We start from the raw sequence: 23,337 nt of genomic DNA on the forward strand, positions 1-23,337 counted from the left end.
ATTCAGTAGGATTTAGATGTTCTAAATTTTTCTTTCTTTATATGAAATTAGACATTTATTTCCACACTGTTAAAATGCCATGATAAAATTCCAATTGTTCCATTAGTAGAAGCAATTAGAATGATATCATACAGCCCTTCAGGAACCAACTTGTAATTTTGTCACTTCAGATTCTAATTCAAAGTACTCTTTGCCATAATGACCAATTAATTTCCACACAGACATTCATTTATAAAGGATATTTAATGTTATTCTTTATGTTTAAAATCATCCTAATCTTAACTTTAACACTCAAATAATAATAAAGCAACCGAATATCCATAGTTATTACTATGAAACTAGCAAACAGTCAGTAGCATTATATATAATATTAAAGTTACACTGCAACCTGAGGTCTGCCTTTTTCTTTTAAATATAGTTCTACACTTATCAATAAGAAGGCAATCTTTTTTTTAAGACTTAGAATATGATGAGAAGTAAAATGACAATGCTACTAATTAGTTTCTTGAAAACCCACTCTAGTTAAAAGCCAGTTAAATCCTAATTTAATGCATTCCACTTACTGCATGCATAGTTCCCCCAGAGAGCCTTGTGTTTTTGTTGCTTCAGACTGTTGCTTTTTCTTTTTAGAGGCAAGATTTGCTTACTATTATTATTATTATAATTATTATTGATTTAATAATGATCAATAAGACCATAGGATAAGAGGGGTACAATTCCCACCACCAGAGTTATTTCTAACTTTTTTCCCCTTTCTTTTATTTGATCTGACAGAGAGGGACAAAGAAAGGCACCTACAGCACTGCGTCACCACTCATGAAGTTTTCTTACTGCAGATGGGAACCGGGGTAACGTGTGCTCAACCAGGTGTGCCACTGCCTGGCTCAGCTTACTGCTTTTCTATTTAAAACTTTTTTTTAAAAAAAAAGTTAATTGAGATAATAGGTAAAAATTCAGATTTAAAAATGGGCAAAATATTCAATGGCTGTGGAATTGTACCCCTCCTACCCTATGGTTTTGTTAATTAATCCTTTCTTAAAAATTAAAAAAAATATTCAATGGCTTTATAACTTGACTTTCCATGTGAACATTCATGATTTAGAAAAAAGCAGGTTATTATAGTATGATATTATTAACTTGATTTGGGGGGGGAAGCAATCGTTTGCATGTATTCGTTCGACCTTTGAGTCCCAAATTACCTTTATCTCAATGGTATAATAACATTGGCCTTGACTGATCCATATATTTTCATAAGTCAGAAAATTAGACTATAAATTTATGGAGTGGGCCTTTCTGAGCTGATTTTTTTAATCTGATTTCATACATAGCCAATGTATTGATGTGACTAAAGTCCACTTGAAAGTTTGACAAAAGTAAAATGAGGTATTCTTTGTTAGATGGCATTGGTCTTTAAATGTATATAGATATTTTTCTTCTTTTTTTAACATACTCTTTCAGATTATAAATCTAAAGATGTTATAGTACCAATTCAAGAGACTATGCAAACAGAGGAGGATCTTAGCAGCAGTGGAAAACTTTCCATTAACCAATGCTATATACTGTCATGGTCACTTAGAAGTCAACAGTTTACTGTAGTTTTTACTTCTTTCATATTGTAAAGGATGAGGTAAACTTTTTAAAAAGAAGAGAATAATTACATTGCAGACTGTAAGTAATTCAAAATAAGCGAAAAACCTAAATGCAATCTTGAGTCAGTCTCCTACATGCTAACCACCCGGGTGGACTTCTAATCAAATCATACTGGGTTTTTTTTTTTTCCTTCTACTTTCCAATTAGGTTGAAAGCAGCTTGAATAAGGCTACTGCCCCTACACAAATGGCACTAATTTTCCCATTTGGTTTTAAGTCTTTTAACTTCAGCTGTTATGCCCCTGGCAAGGAAGTGGAGTTGACTTGGACAAGACTAAAAGATGCCGTGGGTTTGATTTGCTGTGCACCATAAAGTGGGCTTCACAAATTGGAATGATGACTCCTCTCTTCTCTGTTCCTGCTAACTCACAGGAATCAGTGTAAATGGGCTGTGGGGAATTACAAGGATTTCTTTTCTGATTTTGCATTTATTTGGACTAGACATAGGCTTACTGGGCAAAAGTAAGATCAACCTACGTAGCTTGGGTTATTAATTTTCTAATAGTCTTTCATTTCTCAGGAATGCGTCCTTTGTGGGAAGCAGATGAGATATAGAAATGGAAACTAGGCCACAAACTATTTAGTATAAAGGACCCTAAGGCCAATAAATATTTCATTTTCCTGTTGTTCAGGGTATAATTTGTAATTAATATGTGCATTGATATTTTACTCAAAGGATTGGTGCTGTTTGTGATATTAAGATATAATCTCTTCACACAAAGGGACTTTTTTCTAAAAACATAAAGTACATATTTAATTTGTAAAATTGGTCTCAAATACTGAATTTCTTGGAAGCTTGTATTCAGCAAATAAAGAGTATTTTGTATATTTGATAAAGGCAAGAATTTTCAAATTTGCTTATTTATTTATTTATTTTTTAATGTCTACTTTAACACTGGCTAAAATAGCCACACAAGGAAACAGAAAGTACTAGAGAATCTGATTAATATGTAAATAGTAAAATTTAACCTCAAACTTTGTTGTTGTTGTTGTTGTTCAATCTTCATGCAAAACAACACACATATACAATAGAGTCATAACTAGGAATTTTTTCCCCTTTATCTCAACCTTCCTCAAAAGTACTTTGGTAATTTCTTGGACTCTTCATATAAGATGTTGCGGGGGGGAAAAGTCTCCATATCCAAGAGTAACTATTAGAAATATATACTAGAACACTTGTATGGTTTCAATGAAAAAGATGATTTAACATGTTTTTAAGAAAAGTACATTGAAAAAAGTCTTTAGTAAAATTATACACTTCACAATACAAATGTCAAATTTCACTATTTCATAAGATTGACCTACACTCTATACAATGAGTTTTCTTTTCAGTCCAGTTGAAATATGTTTTAAAGGAAAATAAACTTTCTCATTCCTATGAAAAAATTTGAAACAACTGGAAAATTATTCCTAAGGAAATATCCCACTAAATACATCAGTAAAATGCTATAACATACTACTGAGCTTATAAAATTTATGTTTTCAAATAGGAAAAGTGCTGTCAAAAGTAAAGCTCTCTATGAATTAGATAACTATATGTATTCTAAAATGCTTTCAAAAACCATGCTATCTTAAATGTTGATTTTAATCCCTGAAGTGTTAATAACTGGGATTTATGTGTATTATATTTTTAGAGTTTATGTTTTATTAAACACCTCATAGTGTTTGTATGGCAGAATTACTTAGATACACAAAATGAATAGAAACTGTGGCAATTATATGAAAAATCTAATGATACCCACTGTTACAAAACATCATTATCCAATGCAAAAGACATAAACATACTAAAGGATTATTAAATCAAATTATTCTATAGCGACCAACAAAACATAACTAACTTTAAGACAAACCATGATAGATGTGCATATATATAATTTTTAAATCTTATATTTAGATGGAATCAAGGCCTTGCTCATGTATGATACCTTTAAAGACCTTATGTCCATTGCAAAATAAATATTTTTTAAGCTGAAGAAAAACAATATGAAGAAAAAAATCTATTCCATCCAATTTAATATTGTTCACTTGAAGATATGAGTGTATATTCTCCTAGAAAAATCCTATATTTATGGTACAGCATACTATGTGATATTTTTACTTTCTAAGACATTTTCACAACTTCTACAATGTCTGGTTATTACACTATATATAAAAATGATGTAGTTTACTTGTCTTTCCACTTGTACTTCTAAAAGCCATCATCAAATAGGAAGTATTTAATACCTCCTTTCTTAGAAATTTAGGAAAACCTTCAGTCCATGTTATCCATCGGGTACTTATTTTAGCTTTTCTCTGACAATGTAAAAATCATAAAATGTCACCAAGTGAATGACTTTGTACTTTCAAAAATCCCTCCTTAACTTCTCACCATATTTTCTTATTATGAAAGCAATATGTACATGTATAATAAAGTTCTAGTAGGGCATAAATAGAAAATTAACATCAAAGACAGTAATTGTATAAAGGTAAATATAAATTTAATTTTTTATTTTGGCCTATGCAGTTCAATTTAAGAATTTTTTTTTACATACAAAGATTAGAGATTTGGGAAAGGAACTGCTCTTTTTTTAAATGAGACTCACAAACTAAGAAAAAAAGGAGAGCAGTTATAGATTTTAGGGTGGGCTTAAACTCATTTTGATTTTTATATTTGTGCCTCCTTAAAATAAAGACAAAAAGTTCATTCACAAATTAATGACTAGAAACCAATAAAAAACTATCAGGATTAGTCTTGAAAAATAATTTAAAAGTCACTCTTCTAACTACACACAAAACCCCACAACAAATAAACCTAACTTGTCTATTGTTAAAAAAAAAAAAAAAACTTTTTGTTACTAATTCAAGCAAAATTTATTTAAAACAAAGTATAAAGTGGAATGCTACTGAAATATCTGTTCAGGTGACAGATACTTAAATGTAGAGGTAACTATGTAGAGAAAAAATAGTATTATTTTCCCAATTTCATTTCAAAGTTTCCAGGATTTCATGTGAAGGTAAAAGGCCTAGTTCCAGAAACTAGAGATTCCCTGGGGTCCAGAAGCTGTCCTTAGTTCTAACACCACTTGCACAGAAAAACAAACTTACACTTAGATTTTCCTTAATTCTCCCTTGCCAAAGAGGTGCTAAGTGAACATCTTGGGCTTATTGTTATCACTTTTTCCTCGACTCCTATTGCCTTCCTGTAGGCTAGGAGGCAGTTTTAAATGAAGTGCTTAACTGTTGAAAATTGGGAAAACCAGGCTTTTATAAAATTCACCATTTCTCCCCCTTTTGTCTATGGAGAAAACAAACGAATCCCATTCGGTGGGGACTTAAAACACAGCCACAATTTCACTCGAAATGGGTTAAGTTGAGAAAGTTGGCGAAGTGCCAGTAACTTCAAATTGTAAGCAGGCTCCCATAAAATATCGTTGGCTGAAAAGCGGTCGCCCCCCTTTTCACTTTTTCTTTCCCGATTATGGTGGAGAATGGACCTGTGACTTCGCAGACAACCTGCGGCTGGAATAAGGAGGTGGAGGAGAAGGAGGAGATTCTGTGCAGTCAGGCTGCGGTGCCCCGAGATAAGACGGCCTTAGCCGCAGCATCCTCTCGGTGCCCGCCGGCTCCGGCTGCCCTTCGACCAGGCCCTGCATCCCCCCAGTTCTCCACTCGGCGAGGATGCGCCCCCGCCCCGCTTCCCGCGCGCTCCCGGCTTACCTGCGGGTCCCCGGCGAACGCGCTGCCGGGTGTCTCCAGAGCGCCCAGTAGGGGCCGCAGCCCGCCCTCCCCCTAGCCTGGGCCGCTCTGCAGATGCCGTCTCGGGACTCGGATCCGCACTGGCGCCGCGGCCCGGGTCCAGTCTCTTTCCTCCAGGCGCCGGACTGGAAACCTGAGCATCCCGGACCGCGCCCCAAGTTGTGTGCAGATCGAAGCCCCTCGCGAAGCTCCTTGGGGAGGTTAACCCAATGCTCGATCCCCGGCTCTGGGATGGTGCGGGCGGGAGTGGACTGGCCCTGCATCTCCACCCCATCCACACCTGCCGCTCCGAGGCGGCCACCGCCACTGCTCCGCCCGGGCTCCGCCCCCGGTCCGCCTCCGGTTCAGGGCGCTGCAGCCACCGCGCGAAGAAGGGAAGAAGGGAGGGGCCGTGGAGCGTCCAGGCCTGGGAGTTTCAAGCCCTGGCGGGATCCAAATCTCTGCAGTACAATGCCGCTGGCCAGCAAGGGAATTTGATGGGGGAGTTGGGGGTGGAGGTGGAGGAAATGGCTCCCTTAAGGCGGCTAAGACCCAAGCAACCTTTTGTCGGTTGGAGAGTCCAGACTAAAGAAAGTAAGGCATGAGCCTGGAGCTCCCCGTGCACTACTGGAGTTAAAAACTTAGCAAACTCAAGTAACAGACAATCCTCCCAAGCCTGTCTTTAAGTTCACATCTAAGAAAGTGACAGCACTGGCCCGCTGGTATCATTGGCGTTTGAGAAAGGGAGTGGGTGCCCTTCCATTTTGAGTAGCCTCTTGTAGTCTGTCAGTGTTTTCAGGCCTATCTCAGATAACAAGAAATGTATGCAGGTGTCCACTCACTCACAGATTTGATTTCTCTCTCCTTTGAACAGTCAACTCTCTCTGAATGAAAGCACTTTGTGAAATGCAACAGGCCTTGTCTAGTGTGTGTGTTTGTGTGTGTGTGTGTGTGTGTGAGTGTGCGCGCGCGCGCGCGCGCGCACACACACACACACACACAAGTAACCTGGATTAATACTCAGTACTATCACATGCAAACCGAGAGATTTTCTCCAGTCCTAACCACCTGAGTTTTAATTTTTAATTCCTTAAAGGAGCAGGCTATATAACATGTTGATCAATTATGGAAAATTTTAAGCAAACTAAGTGGTACAGGGCAGGTGATAGGACAAATTATATCTCTCCATGTCTCTTCCTCTAAAAGTCCCTCAGTGTGTGTGGTGTGTGTGTGTGTGTTTGTGTGTGTGTGTGTGTGTGTGTGTGAATCTAACTCAATTTTCCCACTGGTTAGTCCGACAAAAAGAAGAAAGAAAGAAAAAAAAAGTCCACATAAGGAGATGGAATGGTAGAGAGGCAAAGTTTTTAGTGATATTTTATCAAGGATACACTAGCTCTCCATGTAGAAAAGACACAAGGAACAATATTCATCAGATGTCCCCTGAGCTGGTACGTTCTCAAGACTCTTTTCCTAAGCCGACAATAGAAAAGGTAAATTAAGTGCTATTGCATTTTCTTGTGCATTTGTATTCAAGGACAATAGGAAATATTGGACATTAAAATTTTCTACATAAAGTAGAATTGAGTAAAAATGTTTATTTGCCATTTGTTATTTCCTATACTTAGTGCATTTTCGGTGTTGGTAGACTTGTAGTGTTTTATGGTTAGTAATATTAAAATAGCTTCACACGTAGCTGAGAATCAGAGAAACTCATATACAAAAAAATTTCATATACTTTGAACTCATGAAATCTATTATAAAGAGCTGGAAAAAAATCCCAGGCCATCTTGACTCTCTTCAAGAAATGAGAAACATAAAATAGCAAGGTTATTTTTGTTAAAATGTATCTGATACTTTTATAATGAGTTTTCCAAATTTACAGTTGCAGTGTAGTGGAAAAAGCATATATTTTGCAAATCATGAAAATTGTTCCTTAAATGTAAAGGATGATGAGCAGTTAGAGGTAGGTATTTATATTTATGAGTAAATATTGTAAGTTTGTGAAACTAAGCATAGAAAATTCAAAATTAAAACATTTGGAGGTGTAAATACAAATCTAACTTCATTATGAAAAGTGTAGAATTATCTATCCCAACTGTCTTAAATCTAACAATTTTAAGAGAAAATGAAAAAAAAAAAAAAAAGAAACAAGACGAAATTTCATTACTAGTTAGTTTTACTAAGCAAGACTTCATCTATCCAAAGTCCTATTAGGACTGGAAAGATATTGACTAAACCAGCACAGACATTTTCTTAGTGGAATATATTTTTAAAGCTTTATACATATGCCCAGAATAATATAGAACAGACTTTAGTATAGATATATAGGATATAGTATGGATTTACTATAGATATAGAACATATATCAGTTGTTTAACTGCTTTCAACTTGGCCAGGGGAATGCTGGGAAGAGTGACTTTATAGATAATTCAGGTCAGATTTGTTGAAACCTTAGAGATTTATTTATTTATGGAGGAGAAGGAAAAAAAAGAATCAAAACATTTTTTAAAGATTATACAATTGCTTAATCAAAATTATATATCATGATACATAGAAAAGAACCAAAGAAGAAATAATTCACCTGGAGTTGAAACTATCAACTCAAAAAAAAAATATTTTAAGTTCATTGAAAGAAAATTATCTTTTATATTCTTATCTAAGGCAAACAGACTGTTTGCCTTGAAAGAAATACATAGAATATCACCCTAAGCTGGAGTTCAAAGAACACTGTAAGGGGCTATACTGCAAACCAGAAAGGCTTCTTCTGCTTAAACTGTCAGAAGGGAAGCCCTAGCCTAGGCTACTGCACATACAACCCTTTATTTACATTTGCTCCATATTAACAATAGCTTCCTTTGAAATTTGAGAATTTCCTTCTGAGTCTTCACATGCAAAAGAAAAGGTGAACTACTGTTTACTTTCTCATTGTACCAAATTTCTCACAGCATCTAAAGCTAATTTCTTGTTTTAGTTATTGATAATTTCTTACCTTAAATCTGTTGTTTCTTATTATATACTTACATATCATATCACTAACAATCAAGGACTTTCAGAAGAAAATGGAAAAGTAACAAACCTTAAACATATATACACGTGTGTATATCTTTACATATACTTGTGTTGATACACATATGTTTATGTAGTCTATTACATATGCAAAATGAAAAACAAGATAAATGGGAATAAAATTAACTTTTTAAAAAATAAATATTAAATGTTTATAAAACAAATAATTTAACAAGATCTACAAAAATATGCTTTTAATTTCTATTTTAATTAATTTAGAAAAGTGTCCCCCATAAGCAAATTCAAACCCTAATGATTATTCTCTATATTTTTTTTGAAGATTGAAGGGATTCAGGAGGCACATGAAAGAATTTCTAAGAAAGCCTTCTCATGCACGTTTATATGGATTTTCACAGATAACTTCAGTATAAATGATTCTTTGACAACACTGGCTAATATTTTTAATGTTTTCTTTTTTTAATAAAAAAAAGCTTGCTAAAAGATAACCCAATAGATATTTATGAATATGTTAACATCTGTTACAACTAGATGGCATGATATCTGACATTATTTCAAAATGTCTCATAATTAAGAATAAAAAAGGGAGGGAGAGGGGGCTGGTTGAGCATACAGGTTACAGTGTGCAAGGACCCAGGTTTGAGCCTCTGGCCCACACCTGCTGGGTGGTGAAGCAGTGCTTTAGGTGGTCCTCTGTCTCTCTCCTTGTCACTCCCTTCCCTCTCAATTTCTGGCTGTCTCTAACCAATAAAAAAATTAAAATGATTTAAAAATTAGAAAATAAAAGGGAAGGGGAGCTGGGCAGTGGTGCACTCCACTGAATGCAAATGCTACCATTCACAAGGGTACATATTCAAGTCCCGGATCCCCACCTGAAGGGGGGAAGCTTCATGAGTGGAGAAGCTGTGCTGCAGATGTCTCTATCTCTCTCTCTCTCTCTCTCTCTCTCTCCCGCCTCCCCCTCTCAATTTCTCTCTGTTTCTATTTGATAAAGTAGACAAATAAAAATATAAAAGAAGAAAAAAATGGGGCTGTGAAAATTGCTCACCTGCAGAGTGTATGTGTTTCGCCACACATGAGACCCAGGTTTTATCCCAGCACTCATCACATTAGAGGAAACTTAAGTTCTGTGTTGGTTTTCCCTCTCTCTCTGCTTCTGTCTCTATCTGAAACACTCTTTCTGGAGTGGTGAAGCCCTAGATATCCAGAGGACTAAAAAAAAAAGGTAACGGAAAAGATGAGGAAAGATAAAATAAATAAAAAAAGTAAAACAATGAAATACTTCTAAAATAATGTGCTTTTCCATATGTTCTTACACAACTTTGAGCATGTTAGTTATCTTCTATTTGTAGCCCTTTTTTGCCTGACTACAATCTTATGTTTGTTCCCTTACGAATAATATTCTCAACAGTAGGGAGAAGTGAGAAGAAATTATTTTTGGTATATATTAAGAGAGGAACTTTATTATTTACTTTTAACATATATATTAAATATAGGAGTTCCAGTGGTACATACAGTTGGTTAGTATGTGGCACATACTAAATATAAATTTTATATATGTCTATATACTAAAATACTTTTCAAAGTAAATATTCTTAAATCATGTATGTTGAAAGTGTAATATGAAGGTGTGCTATTTATTCCATTTACTTTTCATGATGTTATTTGCTTTAAATAAACATATAAACACATTTTACTTCATCTACTTTCCATGAAATAGCACGTATGTATATGAAATAAATTGAATATAGGAAAATCAGTCATATCTAATTTGTTTCCTGTTTGGTTTTTTAAGAAACTGTGGCTTTTATTCCCTTAAACTTAAATGACATATTCTTGCAATGTGTAATTGCCATTAAACATATATACAATTATTAAATACAAAATTAATTGCCAGGATTTTCCAATGTGCCTACTCAACATTGTAAGAATTTGTAAGAATTCGTTGTAAGAATTCTCATGAACAATTTCTTAAATGAAAATGTCATCATCAACACTAACAGATTCTAAAAAATTCACAAATTAACAACTTACTGAAAGTTAATCTGGCTCAGAAATAAACCTAGATTTCTACTTGATAACCTTGTTCATCTCTGACTTGTTCTTGTGAAAAAGTCAAAAGATAGCAGCCAAGAAATGAAGAGTCCAAAGACAGCAAAACTATTTATAAGAGAAAGTGGGGACATATGTACATGGATGATATGGATATAAATACATGGACTTGACATCAGTTGTTAGGTTGTGAATGAGAGAGACTATCAATTTCATTTCCCTTCCATTCTTTTGTAATGGTACTACTGCAAATCTAGTTTGTTAGATATTGTATGGAACACTTCAAAAACCTTCAGATGTCTTTGGGCTATTGATTTTTAAGATTGAAAAACCCAGCAATGTTTGGAACGACATCAAGGATTCCAAATCATTCCCACTACCCATCCAACAAATGACTAGTTAACAAAGGTCATGCCAGTATGCATGCTGGATACAAGAAAAAACAAGTGTATAGCCACAGAAACCTGGCACATTCCTTACAACTCTGTCCAGCTGTAAGAAGAGAACTATGCTTTCAACAGATGTCCAATCAAGACCTAAAATGATTGAGAGACTTCCGGAGGTGTGACTATGGAGCAGCAGCCACAATTCACTCTCTGATCAACTAGGAAAAACAATGAAAATCACCTGAAAACTTAATGAACTGTAGCCTGGATCTATCTGAAAACTCACCAAGCTATAGGGGAGTATAGACATACGTGGCTCCTGTATAGAAAACGGGTGAGGGAGAAATTCCCTGGGCTAAAAAGCTGGAAGAAAGAAAGAAAGAAAGAAAGAAAGAAAGAAAGAAAGAAAGAAAGAAAGAAAGAAAGGAGGGAGGGAGGGAGGGAAGGAAGGAAGGAAGGAAGGAAGGGAAGGAGGGAGTGAAGGAAGAAGGGAGGAAGGAAGAAGAAAGCCATCTAAGCCACAGGTGAGTACAGATACATATGGCTAGTAGATGGAAAGGCTGTGAGGGACTGAGTCCCAAGACTGAAAACCAGTGCTCAAGAAATGTTTTTAAACAAAACAAAACAGGGAACTAAAGAGCTTCTGCACATCAAAAGCAAACTACACAAGGATAAGCAGGCAATGGAGTAAATGGAGGAAGATATTTGGACTTAACACATATTTGCTAGATCTACAAAAGAAGCAAAAACAACCCAATAAAAAAGTGGACCAAAGAAATAAACACACAGTTTTCTAAAGAGAAGATCTACATGGGCCACAGACACTTGACACTTGTACCTTAGGATCCAGCAATACCATTCTTAGGCATTTATCAAGTGAACACTCAAAACACTAATTAGAAGAGACATACGCACCCCAGTGTTCATAGCTGCATTACTCACAATAGCCAAAGAGTGGAAGCAGCATAAATGCCTATCAACAAATGACTGGCTAAAGAAGTTATGGAATATATACTCTATGGAATATTATTCTGAGATTTAAAAAAATGTTTTGTGTCCTTTAGCCCAAAATAGATGGAACTGGAGGTGATTGTGCCTAGCAAAATAAGCAAATAGATGAAAGACAAATAACTACCAGATGGCTTCACTCAATGGAATTTAGAAATCTTATTTACATAAATTTACCAAAAAATGTTTTTAAACAAAACAAGCAAACTGTGAGACTTGTGAGTACTATGGTGGTTCTCTTTGGGAGGTGAAGAGTGGGGATACAGAACTTTGGTGGTGGGTGTAGTCTGAAACTATACATTGTAACAAAAGTTTTTAAAAAACTACCTAAATTGAGTGTATTCATGTTAAAGAAAGAAAAGTAGGTTGTCTTTCTGGCTACTAATCACGGTTAATGAGTTTCCTTAAAATGAGAGCTGGCAGTTTAAGTCAATCATTTTTCATCTGCCAAATATCCTGAATTTGGATTCATTTATGCATTCCCCACACTTGGTATCCAGCAGTAATTGTTTCATTAAAAAAAAAAAAAAAGGCAGAGAATCAAAATAAGTTTGAGCAAATCCGAGTTTGAACAAGTTCAAACAACTGGAAAAAAAATGACTTCTCAGGGCCTTCACTATTCTCACACGCACTGTATTTCACAAATGGGTTTTGGATCATTGAAGCAACTTTCACTTTTCTGGAGTTTATGAGAGCAAAACTCAGCTCTAATACAAATTAAAGCAATCCACACACTCAGTAATGGCTCTATAATGCTTTCTAAATTACAGTGTGTAATGTCCTTTTAACAGAAAAGAACAACAGAAATTTCCATGTAATCAAAAGATTCATAAGCACCAGATTTTCAACAATGTTTAGTATAGTGGAAGCCCAGCACAATGAAATAATTTAGTCACCCCCTCAGAGTCCATTGGATTTCACCTGGGCTGGGCATGAATCTTAGGAGACTTATTTTACCCAGAGTGATCCAGTATGAAGAGCAAAAGAAGGAAAATGTTTGGGCCAATATTTTGTCAGACAATGGTGTCAAGCATAGCAAACACAGTAGTTACAGCACTGGTTCTAGACAAGTATCATATACTTCTCAAAGTGTTTTCAGCCATGCTGGGAAGATGGTTTGAATTGATGGAATGCTCACAAGAAACAGGTTTGTGTGAAATAAGTACTTGTGGGTGGTAATTTTCTTAAACTAGATTTTCTTCCTCTCACTTTCATTGCCTCTTCTATCTTCCCTCTGTTTTCGTCTCTCTTCCCTTTACATTTACTAGCTTGTACTCCTTAGAATATTGTTATTTTTTCCACCTTTTTGACATCAGGACTCATAGCTAATGCTAAATCAACACCAAAAAATTGACAAGATTATATGATAATAAGGGTTTAGTTCCACCATCAAATTTCTTTGCCCCCTCTTTCCCCAACAAGGACAATCACCATAGTTCACCAAGGTCTTACACAGCTATAGACCAATTTCCCTCCTCTCCGTGTGTTACAAACTCCTTGAGAGGCTGCTTCTGTCATGAATTTCTCCTCTTACAGAGAAATTCCTATCACCCGCCCAAGCTGGTTTCCGCCCAGGAAGATCTACCTGCAAACAAGCCCTGGCCCTCTCAACTTACATTGAAAATGGATTCCAGAAGAATTTAAAGACGGGTGCTGTCTTTGTTGATCTCACAGCAGCCTATGACATGGTCTGGCACCGTGGTCTCCTAGTCAAGATCTCAAGATGCCTGCCTCCATGGGTGGCCAACACTATATCGTTTCTTCTCCAAAACAGAAGATTCCGGGTGCATCTGGGTGACAAGTCTAGCACATGGAGACTTGTCTCAAGTGGCCTCCCCCAGGGCTCTGTTCTGGCTCCTACGCTATTTAATATTTACATCAATGACCTCCCAGAAACTTCTTCAAGGAAGTTCATCTACGCCGATGACATCTGCTGTGCAACTCAGGCATCCAAGTTCGACATCCTCGAGGAAACACTCACGAAAGACATGCTCTGATATCTGATTACTGTAAAAAATGGCGACTAGTCCCTAGCACTGCAAAAACGGTATCATCTGTTTTCCATCTACACCATGCCTCGGCCTCTCGTGAGATTAACGTGCAGCTTGGCGATACGAGAATCCGGCATGAAGCCCAGCCAGTCTATCTTGGCGTTACTCTCAATCGCACTGTGTCATTTCACAAACATCTCATAAAAACTGCAACAAAGGTGGGCGCGAGGAATAACATCATTGCAAGACTGGCCAGCTCCTCATGGGGCGTGAGCGCTTCCTCACTACGATCATCCTCTCTGGCATTATGCTATTCCACTGCAGAATACTGTGCCCCAGTATGGTTCCGTAGCCCCCATGTCCACTTGGTCGATTCCAAATTATATTCCTCCATGAGGATAATTTCTGGAACCATCCGTTCCACCCCGGTTCCATGGCTGCCAGTTCTTAGCAACATCACCCCGCCAGATATTCGTCGGGATGCGGCATCATCTAAGTTCATTTCCCACGTCTACGCTCGACCGGACCTGCCAATATACGCGGATATCTTCGCCCACCCTGTCCAACGCTTGACGCCTCGTCACCCAATCTGGTCCCCTACGCCTACACTGAACTTCTCTGTGCCAGACTCTTGGAAACAGAGTTGGCAGTCAGCTGAGGTAAAGAACAAACACCTCATCACAGACCCCTGCAAGCGTCAACCCGGCTTTGACCTAGCACGTTATGATTGGGCCCTCCTCAATCGCTATCGAACAGGCCATGGCCGGTGTGCCGCTATGTTCCATCGCTGGGGAGCCAGAGACGACCCGAACTGCCCCTGTGGCTACAGACAGACTATGACCCACATAGTCAACGACTGCCACCTCTCCAGATTCAAAGGAGGTCTTGAAACTTTACATCAGGCTCAACCTGACGCTGTTGACTGGCTACGGAAGAAGGGCAAACGCTAGAAGAAGTGTCTGCACAATGAGTCTACCACTCCCAGCGGCCCTTTTTTTTCTTTTCTTTCTCTCTTTCTCAAATTTATTAGGACAGAGAGATTAAGAAAGTAGGGAGAGATGGAGAGAGAGAGAGAGAGAGATTGCAGTCCTGCTTCACTATTTTCAAAGCATCCCCCTGCAGGTGGGGAGTGGAGGTTTGAATCTGAGTCATTGCACTTGGTAACGTGTACTCAACAGGACCTACCAACCCTCAGCCTACCCATAACTTCTTTAAAAAATATATTAGTGATTTAATATTGATTTACAAGATTACAAGGTAATAGAGGTATAATTCCATGCCACTCTTAACACTAGAGTTATGTGTCCCCATCCCCCTCCATTAGAAACTACAATCAGAAGAGAAAATGCTAAGCAGAACTTGGACTGGAGTTGGTGTATTGCACCAAAGTAAAAGACTCTGGGGTGGGAGGTGTGATTCGGCGGGGTGGGGGTTCAGGTCCTGGATCATGATGGCAGAGGACCTAGTGGGGGTTGAATTGCTTATGTAGAAAACTGGGAAGTGATATGCATGTACAAACTATTGTATTTTACTGTCAACTGTAAACCATTAATCTTCTAATAAAGAGATTTAAAAAAAAAAAGAAGAAGAAGAAACCAGTAGTTCTCCTAAGGTCACAGATATGGATTGACTTTATATCTATCACTACCTATCTATACCTCTCTCAAAATTTTAAGATAACAGGGTATAATTCTATACCATTCCCACCACCAGATTTCTGTATCCCTCCATTGGAAACTGTAGTGGTTCACCCAAGGTCAGATATATGGATTGACTATTATTTCTATAACTGTCTACCTATCTATATATTTGTTGCCCATTTTTTCTGTAGTCCTGCTTTCTCTTCCTTTCTAATTCACACCTATACCTATGACTACTTCTGAGTGCCCTTCCTTTTTTCCTCTTCTCTTTCTGGGTCCTGATGGAATCGAGATTCAGAGCCTATAACTTCTTTATCCAGCCATCTACTGACAGGTGTTTTGGTTGCTTTCAAAGTTCGGCTACTGTGAATAATTCAGCTATGAACACGAGGGTAGATGTGTCCCTTTAAATTTGTGTTTTTGTGTCTTTAACATATAGAATATTAATTTAGTCAAAGATAATATTAAAGATGTATCGCAGCTTGTATGGCCTTTTCACTGGCCATCCAGGGTTCAGAGTGGTCAAAATGAAGCGAGGTCTACAAATGCACAGTACTAGTCAAGATTTAATGCTCTAATTGCTGAATCAAAGGTCAAGACATGTCCCCAGGTAAGGGATTACAGCTTTAGGAGAAACACTAGGGAAACCATAGAAAGATATCTGCTTATCGCGAATATAGACTTGTCAATTTTTACAGATTTTATCATACCAGTGCATGCAAAATGCATGCCAACCCTACATTCAATATCTTATTTACTAAATGTCTATCATCTGCCAGGTAGTTTGCAAGGTCCTAAAGATAGGCCCAAGAGCAGGATTTTCATTCTGGTATCACATTTTGTTTTATTGGAAACAAAGCAATTAGGAGGGGAATTAAATGAAGCCATGACTATTTCTATTCATCTAACTTATTATTATTTTGGAATCCTCGTATCTCATTCATGTGTAATTTCACTTGTTGGGAATACATGAGGCATTATGCCTATAAACAAAAAGGAAGGAAGGGCCACGTGGGCATGATAAGCAGATATCACTAACATAATAAAGACCAGAGAACTAAACTTGATTTAGGTTCATACCTGGTGGAAAATGCACTCCTGGGGGGAGCTGGGCAGTGGTGCAGCGTGTTAAGCGCACTTGGTGGAAAGTGCACAGACCAGCATCAGGATCCTGGTTTGAGCCCCCGGTTCCCCACCTGCAGGGAGTTCGTTTCACAGGCGGTGAAGTAGATCTGCAGGTGTCTATCTCTCTCTACCCTTCTCTGTCTTCCCCTCCTCTCTCAATTTCTCTCTCTCCTATCCAACAACAATGACAGAAATAACAACAACAGTGATAATAAACAACAAGGGCAACAAAAGGTAAAAAAAATAAAGTTTTTTAAAAAGGAAATACAACTTTTAAAAGTCTTCCAGAAGACTGAAGACAAAGGAATACTCCCTTCCAGCTTCTATGAAGCCAACATCACTCTGATACCAAAAGCAGACAGGGAGACAACCAACAAAAAAAACTACAGACCAATATCTCTGATGAATGTAGATGGTAAAAAATTAACAAAATTCTAGCCAACTGGATACAGCAGTATATTAAAAAGATTGTTCATCATGACCAAGTGGGGTTTATCCAAGGGATGCAAGGTTGGTTTAATATACGTAAATTAATCAACGTGATCCACCACATCAATAAAAGCAAGACCAAAAACCACATGGTCACATCAAAAACCACATCAATAGATGCATAGAAAGCCTTTGACAAAAAACAACATCCTTTATGATCAAAACACTACAAAAAATGGGAAGAGGTGGAAAATTCCTGAAGACAGTGGAATCTATATATAGCAAACTTACAACCAACATCATACTTAAAGGTGAAAAACTGGAAGCATTTCCCCTCAGATCAGGTACTAGACAGGGCTGCCCACTATCACCATTACTATTCAACATAGTGTTGGGAGTTCTTGCCATAGTAATCAGGCAGGAGCAAGGAATTAAAGTTGTACAGATTGGACGAGAAGTCAAACTCACCCTATTTGCAGATGACATGATAATATACATAGAAAAACCTAAGGAATCCAGTAAGAAGCTTTTGGAAATGATCAGGCAATACAGTAAGGTGTCAGGGAACAAAATTAACATACAAAAGTCAGTGGCATTCCTCTATGCAAACACTAAGTTAGAAGAAGTTGAAGATTTCATCAAAATGTTGCCAGAGGAGGACCTACTGGGGGTTGTTTTGTTATGTGGAAATGTTATGCATGTGCAAACTATTTCACTGTCAACTATAAACCATTAATCCCCCAATAAAGAGAAAAATTACACACACACACACACACACACACACACACACAAAGACTAAGGCAAGTATAAACCTATAGGACTACATCAAATTAAAAAGCTTCTGCACAGCAAAAGAAACCACTACCCAAACAAAAAGACCCCTCACAGAATGGGAGAAGATCTTTAAATGCCATGCATCAGACAAGAATTTAATAACCGAAATACATAAAGAACTTGCTAAACTCAACAACAAGAAAACAAATAGCCCCATCAAAAATGGAAAGAGGAGGACATGGACACAATATTCACCTCAGAAGAGATCCAAAAGGCCAAGAAACACATGAAAAAATGCTCCAAGTCTTTGATTGTCAGAGAAATACAAATAAAGATAACAATGAGATACCACTTCACTCCTCTGAGAATGTCATACATCAGAAAAGGTAGCAGCAACAAGTGCTGGAGAGGTTGTGGGGTCAAAGGAACCCTCCTGCACTGCTGGTGGGAATGTCAGTTAATCCAACCTCTGTGGAGAACAGTCTGGAGAACTCTCAGAAGGCTATAAATGGACCTACCCTATAATCCTGTGATTCATCTCCTAGGGATATAGCCTAAGGAACCCAACACACCTATCAAAAAAGATCTGTGTACATATATGTTCTTAGCAGCACGATTTGTAATAGCTAAAACCTGGAAGCAACCAAGGTGTCCAACAACAGAGGAGGGGTTGAGCAAGTTGTGGTATATATATATACACAATGGAATATACTACTCAGCTATTAAAAACGGTGACTTCACCATTTTCAGCAGATCTTGGATGGACCTTGAAAAATTCATGTTAAGGGAAGTAAGTCAGAAACAGAAGGATGAATATGGGATGATCTCACTCATAGGCAGAAGCTGAAAAATAAGATCAGAAGAGAAAAACACAAGTAGAACCTGAACTGGAATTGGTGTATTGCACCAAAGTAAAAGACTTTGGGGGTGGGTGGAGGAGGGGGAGAATACAGATCCAAGAAGGATGACAGAGGACCTAGTGGAGGTTGTATTGTTATATGGAAACCTGGGAAATGTTATGCATGCACAAACTCTTGTATTTACTGTCGAACGTAAAACATTAATTCCCCAATAAAGAAATTTTAAAAAGAAAGAAAGAAAATTCACTCCCGGAAATTTGGTGCACTTGCCTGCTCCTGCTGCTTCTATTTCCTTAGATCCATGCATGTTTGGGAAATGTATGTGCTTGGCTAGAGAACAGACAGTTAAAGACTCACTACAAAGCTTCGTGGCTAGTTAAGTCTTTCCTTCCTTGACCTATTCCATTACTGCAGTTTTTAAGAATCTAATAATGCTGCCAATTTTAAATACCCCCAAATGCCAAAAAGAGTCCTTCCATTTACTTTTTTTTTCTATAGTCACTGTTTCAGGCCTTTTTCAGACAGAGTAAAAGTAGAAGAGTTACCACAAATGAAGTTTCTCCCAGAGCCACAGTACTCCCTTGTGTTTTATTGGAGAAGGGAAGTTTAACTTGTAACACATGCCTGGCAAGGCAACTGCCCTGCCAGGTGAGCAATCTCTTCAGCCCTTAATTTGCTCAACTTAAGTATTGGCTTCAGTTTATAGTTTGGCTTTAGGCAATGAGAAAAAGTAGAAAATAAGAGAAAAAGTGTTCAGACTTGGGAATGTGAGAAAAAGAAAATCATTTATAAGGTTGTGCAGCCTTGCCATGACATGACTTCCTTTTTGAAAGTAATTTTTTGAAAAGATATTTTCAAAAAAAAAAATTTTTTTTTCAAAAAATTTTTTTTTCAAAAAAAAATTTTTTTGTAAAGATATTTAATCATAATTTATTCATTGAATATTAAATTTATGTAACCATGTAAATTTGGGAGATATAATTCTTGAACATGTCTTTAAATTTTTTTTATTGCCACCAGGGTTATTGTTATCATGTTACCATAATGACTCTTAAATCAGCACTCAAACCATCTTATATCACATTAAGAGAAACAACATTCCCATTATAAGAATGCTGGATGTGGAAGAAAAAGAGGTATAGGCTTATTATTAGAAAATATATATATATATATATATATATATATATATATATATATATATACATATATATTATATGTGTGTGTGTGTGTGTGTGTGTGTGTGTGTGTGTATGTATGTATGTATGTATCTGCTGAGAATTTCTGCCACACTGAAAAAGATAGTTAATCAAATTCAGGAAGCAATATTTATGCATCTTTCCCATATTTGGGAGCTACTCTCTTCCCTGATTCAGCTTTCTAGCTTTTTTTTTTCCAGCCATGAAATCATCTCCCTAGACAATAGCTTGGGTCCACCTGCATATCAGAAGAGGTCAGGATCAGGAAAAAAACTAGCATAGTCATGGACCCTTTGGAATATAACTAAAACAGGCCTACTAGCTATCTACAAAACGGAGGCCCCCTAAATCTTCATCTGCAATATTCCAGCCTTTAGGTTCATGAGTAGTCAACAATTTATTTGGCTTTATATGTTAACTCTTCTTTCAGACACCTTGTTCTAGATGCTACCATGATGCCAACCGAACTTCTCTGGGCAGACAACCCCACCAATGTGTTCTGGAACCCCACTTCCCCAGAGCCCTGCCCCACTAGGGAAAGAGAGAGGAGGCAGGCTGGGAGTATGGATCAACCTGTCAATGCCCATGTTCAGCAGGGAAGCAATTACAGAAGCCAGACCTTCCACCTTCTGCGCCCCATAATGACCCTAAGTCCATACTCCCAGAGGGTTAAAGAATAGAAAAGCTATCAGGGGAGGGGATGGGACAGGGAGTGCTGGTGGTGGGAAATGTGTGGAGTTGTATCTCTTTTATCCTATGATTTTGTCAGTGTTTCCTTTTTATAAATAAAAGTAAAAATCTTTAAAGTTTGTTTTCATTGCAAGAAGCCTCCTCACAATCTGGAAAAAAAAAAAACACCACACTTAGTAAGGTGAAATTATATATTATATTAAAAGTTAAACTGTCATCTTTCACACTCTAGAGACATGACATAGGTCTTTCAGACCAAATGGAAGTTTTGTTTTGTTTTTCTTTTTACAACATTCATTCCTTTAACTGAATAGTAAGAAGGTCACTGGACAATTTCTGAACTGCAAATACAAAGGAGATAATAAGAGGTCTTGTTGAGCAGGACTTGCTTATTCTAGAATGATGATATAAGTTCAGGCAGAAGATAATAAAGATATAGAAATCAGTTTCAAACCATGCTATTTGAAATGTTCATTAATGCCCAGGCTTCTGCATTCAGGGAACTGTCTTTTCTCTTCAAAAGATATTCATTTCAGGGGTAAGCTTAGGTGAATTAAAAAGGACACCCCTGCCCCCCAAAGAAGAACTACCTTTCGGGAGTAGGGCGATAGCGAAGGGGTTAAGCGCACATGGTGCAAAGCGCAAGGGCTGGCTTAAGGATCCCGGTTCAAGCCCCTGGTTCCTCACCTGCAGGGGAGTCGCTTCACAGGCGGTGAAGCAGGTCTGTAGGTGTCTTTGCTCCCTCTCTGTCTTCCCCTGCTCTCTCCATTTCTCTCTGTCCTACCTAATAACAACAACATCAACATCAACAACAACAATAATAACTACAGCAATAAAACAAGGGCAACAAAAGGAAAAATAAATAAATTAGTAAAAAAAGAAAGAAAGAAAGAAAGAAAGAAAGAAAGAAAGAAAGAAAGAAAGAAAGAAAGAAAGAAAGACTACCTTCCACAGTCCAACCCCAGTCTTCTTCTCAGTTGCAGGGCTTTCATCTTCTCACCCTCTCTCCTACAGCCCACCTATTCCTACATTAGGCCCCTTTCCTTTTGTGATGTTCTGTTAAGTTGCTTTGTTTTGGTTTCTCTGGGAGGTCTGCCAACCTCATCCTCAGAAAAGGTAAAAATGATTCGGATCAAATGTTTTGAGACAGTGTTACATTTCCTTTTCTTCTCCAAGCTTTTCTTTGTTTAGTTCCATGCCTTGTTCTGTCTTATATCTTCTTTTACTTAGTGCTTCTGTAACCAGAGGTTGCTAGCTTGTGTATTCATATACTTTGAAGGGATCCATAGAGTCAACAAGTCTAACCACCTATCAGAGGAATCTTCTCTACAACTAGTCCAACCAATATTTATATTCAAATATGACTTATACAGCTTTCAAAAAGGGAACTTATTACCACAAATGCCACTAATTTTTAAAATTAGTATACTATTTACAGAGTTGTTGTTTTGTGTGTGTGTGTGTGTATGGGATTTTTAATACTATGATTAGTCTTGGTTCTAACTAATGAAATTTCATCAAATGTCAGTCTGATAGAAAGTCACCATATTCCCTTCTCTCCTACTTGTCTTCTCTTGTCCAGGGAAACAATTCCAGTTTAAGGAGAAATTAAGGTCAAAGTGAAGGGTAGCCATAAAAAACACATATAGACATATGGACTTTACAAGATTTATTCATGCAGTTAACAACCTGAACTATGAAAAAGACACTCTACTACATTCTGGGAATATATATATATATATATATATATATATATATATATATATATATATACTGAATTTTTGTATCTCTAACTTTCGATGTATGTTTTGAAATACTAACTTTCACTATTGATGGTACTAGGAGGTGGGGTATATGAGAAGGGACAAGGCCATGAAGGTCATGTACTCTTTTGAATGGGATTAGTAATATGCTTAATAAGACATTCTAGTGTTTCCTTACCTGTTTTGTCATGTGAGAATACTAAGAAGGGATATCTATGGATTTAGAAGAGGGTCTTCCCCAGATACAAACTCTATCAGCACCTTGGCCTTCTAAACCTCCATAGCTATAAAAATTAATTTCTGTTCTTTATGTCATCTAATCTATGACATATTGCTGTAACAGCTGTAATAGACTTAATACACAACCACAACACACACCACTGTTCTCAAGAAGTTTACCAGCTAGTAAGAAAGACAGATTGAAAATAATTAACCAAAGTCAAATACAGGGCAAAACAGTGTACAACAAGGGCACTTCTTCTAGGTGATGGACAAAGAAGTATTCCTGAGGAAATAAATATTTGATCTGACACCCGAAAATATGAAACAATTGACCAGAAAAGAGTATGTGTGTGGACGAGACAAAATATGGTGAAGAGAAGAGTGAAAGTAGTGACAGTCTAGGCTGTTGAAGAGTGCTAACATGGGGAGGAACAAATACATAAAGGCATTGAAAGACATGTGACTAGAATTTATTTATGCTGTGCAGACATTCATACAGGAAAAGGCTTGGTCTTAAAGAATTTGATTTTTTTTTCTTTCTAACAGTAATTACATAACACAGGAGCCAGGAGATAACTTAGTAGAGAACTTTTTTGAATTAGCTGAGGTTTTAACTCACCCATGCCACCACATGGGAGAGTCAAAAAAACTGGGAGCGGTGTGTGTGTGTGTGTGGGGGGGGATTCTGATGCTATGATGTCTCTTTCCATCTCCGTCTATCTCCTCTTAATTTAAAGTAAAAAGATTGAGAAAGTCAGCCCTAGAGCAGTGGAACTGAGCATGGGGGAGAGTCTATCACTGCTTAATAAATTAA

The 23,337-nt window shown here is 37.3% G+C and overlaps 1 protein-coding gene across 4 annotated transcripts in view; it reads right to left on the minus strand.

Moving 5' to 3' along the window:
* IFNE (interferon epsilon) overlaps positions 1-5,673 on the minus strand; it is a 66,897-nt gene extending 61,224 nt beyond the window's left edge. For 3 of the 4 annotated variants that reach the window (XM_007533114.2, XM_060199638.1, XM_060199639.1), the window contains exon 1: positions 5,346-5,673. In XM_007533114.2, the coding sequence (XP_007533176.2) occupies positions 5,346-5,658 (313 nt within the window). In that variant the 5' untranslated portion in view covers positions 5,659-5,673. The remainder of the gene's footprint in view (positions 1-5,345) is intronic. The other variant, XR_009552027.1, reaches the window with a different exon arrangement.
* Positions 5,674-23,337: the final 17,664 nt, after the last annotated feature.

The sequence above is a fragment of the Erinaceus europaeus genome, chromosome 10, assembly GCF_950295315.1.
Source record: "Erinaceus europaeus chromosome 10, mEriEur2.1, whole genome shotgun sequence".
Lineage (NCBI taxonomy): Eukaryota > Metazoa > Chordata > Mammalia > Eulipotyphla > Erinaceidae > Erinaceus > Erinaceus europaeus.